General features: G+C 45.6%; 1 protein-coding gene across 1 annotated transcript; it reads right to left on the reverse strand.

Moving 5' to 3' along the window:
- Positions 1–1,954: 1,954 nt before the first annotated feature.
- Positions 1,955–3,094, reverse strand: LOC140857026 (hevamine-A-like). Its single transcript, XM_073255232.1, has one exon. The coding sequence runs from the start codon at positions 3,041–3,043 to the stop codon at positions 2,147–2,149; it is 897 nt and encodes a 298-aa protein (XP_073111333.1). The 5' UTR covers positions 3,044–3,094; the 3' UTR covers positions 1,955–2,146.
- Positions 3,095–3,519: the final 425 nt, after the last annotated feature.

A 3,519-nucleotide genomic window follows, 5' to 3' on the forward strand; every position in this document is an offset into this window, starting at 1 on the left:
CTTGTTCCTTAAAGAGCAATTGTGTAGCCAAGCTAGTGCCTGATCTCTACAGACCTCTCCGACCCCATACTTAGTTGGAAACTTCATCAACAGATGGTAGGTTGATACAACGGCTCTAAGGGTATTGAGCCTCAGTCGCCCAAGGATAGTGTCATATGCTGAGGGCACTTTGACGACTAAAAAATCAACTTGGGTGGTAGACTGTCGGGGCTCCCGATCGACCAACTATGACTAACAGAGTAATGACCCGTTCAACTGGTATGGCATCTCTGATGAAGCCTATAAGAGGAGAGTTTAGTCTATCCAATCGATCCGAGAAAATATCCATTTTGGAGAATGCATCATACAATAAGACATCAGCTAAGCTTTCATTATTCAGCAAGATGTGACATACATCATAATTTATAATATTTAAAAATACAACCACCGCATCATTATATAAGAACTGAAACCCCTTCGTATCGTATTCAGAGAAAGTGATAGTTTCCTTGGACTTATGCCTTTTAGTGGACTCTTCGAGCTCTAATTGGCCGTGCCCCCAGTGATGGCATTCGTTATGGCAGCTACATGTCGATTTTTTGTAAGCTCTTCCTGTTGAGGTTGTTCTAGTTGGCGAGGTGCCCTCGATGAGTCCTTATGCTCTCCCCTTATATTGGGGATGAAAAGATCTAGTCGACCCCACTAGATAAACTCCTCGATTTCATCTTGGAGTTGGATGTTATCTTTGGTATTATGATCATAGTTGCAATGGAAGAGCAGTAGTTATTCCAGTCGAGTTAATTTGACCAAGATCATATTTTCTCCATATCCTGAGAATCTGCTCTTTGATTTTCATAAGCACATGAATCTTGGATGTGTTCATAGATGTATAGTTAGTAAACCTCCTTTGTGAAAATAAATGCCTCGGTGAAGGGCAACACTGTCCCTGGGGCCTTCTAGGTCGTTGGCCTCGAGGAGGGGTTCTAGATTGTCGATGCCGGCATAGAGTTCTGGACCGCGGCCAACTCCTTGAGGGCTCCTCTTGGATTAGGGAGAGCTTCGAGTCTCCCTTCTTTTCCTCAGTCACAATGTTGGTTAAGGTTTTATGCTTCTCAAAGGCTTCTTCAGCTCAAATGTATTTTTCAGTCTGATCCAACATTTTCGCGAAGTCCTTTAGATATTTTCTATTCAGAAAGAGAATAGAGTTCTTCTGAAGTCCACCTTTCAGGATGGTTATTGCGACCAATTGGTCAAGATTACGTACTTCAAGGATGGCCTTATTTAAATGGCTTATTTAAATGGCTTATTTAAATGGCTGGTGGAAGCGGCATTGAAGCAGAGGGAAGCATACTTCTTTGGGTGCATCATTCTGAATTTTTGGCCTAATTTTTTGGGATTCAACGATTATTGTTGCCTGATCCGGCCCATAGCAGCTACTTCTAGCAGTCGTGTGGTTTGAAGAGATATACAGGATCTCCTGATCAATCCTTTCAAATTTATCGATCAAAATAGAGGTTGGTTGAAGCAGAGATTGACAATTGAAATATGGTGGTTATTGGAGATAGGGGTCAGTGGCTAATGCACAAGTCAGCAGTCGACCCTTGGGTTGACCACGGTCAAGATTAGCCAATGTACTTTTCGATTTGAGCACCAAAGATTTTTTACCTATAACACCTATCCATTATTATTTTTCTATGTACAAGTATTCTGATAGCTAAAGAACCAAGCTTATTTTGTTATGCATAATAATTCTCGATATGGTGAGTATAATAATATCAGCTTCTATCCAAGCCAATTGGTGCGTAGCGGTATTTCTCAAAAGTCAATGAGACATGATCTACGCCACGGATGATTTATGCTAAGTTTTTCTATATTTTTTGTTTGTTGATGCTCATAGAAGTTTCTATTTTAGATTGAATTAATAAATATGATTTGTCAAAAAAAACTGATGAGACACCAAAATGAAAGTGCAAAGAACTTTAATATATACCTTCATCAGAGATATAAATCACACCTAGCCCGGCCATCTCCAAAACACATGATCACAACGGCACAACCCCACTATACATATACAAACTATATCAGCTTATGATTTCACACAATATTTAACTTCACCGGATTAATATAAAGCACCAGCATCCAACAAAAGAGACACGGCAAAGCTAACTCAAACATCAGGCTTGATAGCCTTGCTATACCCAGTCTGGTCGTCATAGTATTTGGACCACAGCATCACCCCTCCATACTTGCTAGACTTCTTCAGCGCCGGAAGCACCTGAGACTTGAGGTCCCCGATCGGAATGAACCCACTCCCCGCCGCATCTGGTGCCGCCGGCAAGCCGAGGAAGATATTGGTCGCCTTGATCCCCGACGTCCATTGCTTCCAAGCATCCTCCAGGTTGGTCGCATCCCCCGAAGAATACTGGCATGGTGGATTATTGTAGAATTGCACCCAGACGTAGTCGAAGAGCCCCGTGTCGAGGGCTCCACCGACCCAAGCATCTGGGTAGGGACACTGCGGCGCCGCCGTCAAGTAGACCTTCTTCCCCTTGGCACTATAGGCCGAGAGGTACCTTGCCAGGTCGTCGTAGTGGTCCGGGCTCCCTCCCTCAATGTCAAAGTCGACGCCGTCGAGCACCGCATCGCCTAGAGGCCGAGAAGAGGAGTGCCCGCCGAGGTAGTTGTTCCAGATGTATCTAGCCACCTGCCTGGCGTCATCTTTGGAAGTTAAAGAGTATGCCCCAGCACCGCCGCCGATGGAAAGCATGACCTTGACGCCTTTGGCCTGGCAGGACTTGATGTCTTGGCTCAAGCTGGTGCAGCCATTGGAGTAAGGGTCGCAGTGGCCTGCGAGGTTGAGCTGCGGAGTGTTGCCGGCACCGAAGGTGCAAAGAAAGGCCAGGTTGACGAAGGCATAGTCTCCAGTGGCGCATGTCTCGGCGAGCGTGCCCTCGTTGCCGTTCTGGCCCCAGTAGATGGCGATGCGTCCGGCGTCGGAGAGGGAGAGTACCAAGGAAAGAATGAGGCAGAGTAGGAACCGTGCAAGACCGGAAGGTGCCATCATCCCTCGGTGGGGTATTGGAAAGAAGGAAATAAACTAGAGGCTTGAGTAGCTTGGTGCGTCGAAGCAGTACTGAGCTGGGATTTTATATAGAGCATGAGCGTTTTGTCTCTTGTGTGCCGAAAGCCTGCGTGCCCATTCGGTTAAGGTGGAATTGCGGGCTGGCTGCGTCCGCACACGGCTTTGATAAAATTATACTGAGTTTGGTGGCCACCTTGCTTGTTGCGGAGTGAGTACGAAGTGGGATTACGTGAAAGTGACACGAAAGATTAGCTGACGTTACCTCCACGGCGGAGGCAAGGTGAGTCACAATGTCCAGATTGATATTGTAAAAGCCTTGAGAATCGTACCCCACATGATTTGCCTTTAGAATGCATCCGTTTGATGATGGGCTGGGCCTTCGATCTCATCCATGTTCATTTTTAATCATGCTTCGGGCTGGGCCTATATACATATAATTTAATAAATAATTCTTTGTA

Source organism: Elaeis guineensis, chromosome 4, assembly GCF_000442705.2.
Source record: "Elaeis guineensis isolate ETL-2024a chromosome 4, EG11, whole genome shotgun sequence".
Classification (NCBI taxonomy): domain Eukaryota; kingdom Viridiplantae; phylum Streptophyta; class Magnoliopsida; order Arecales; family Arecaceae; genus Elaeis; species Elaeis guineensis.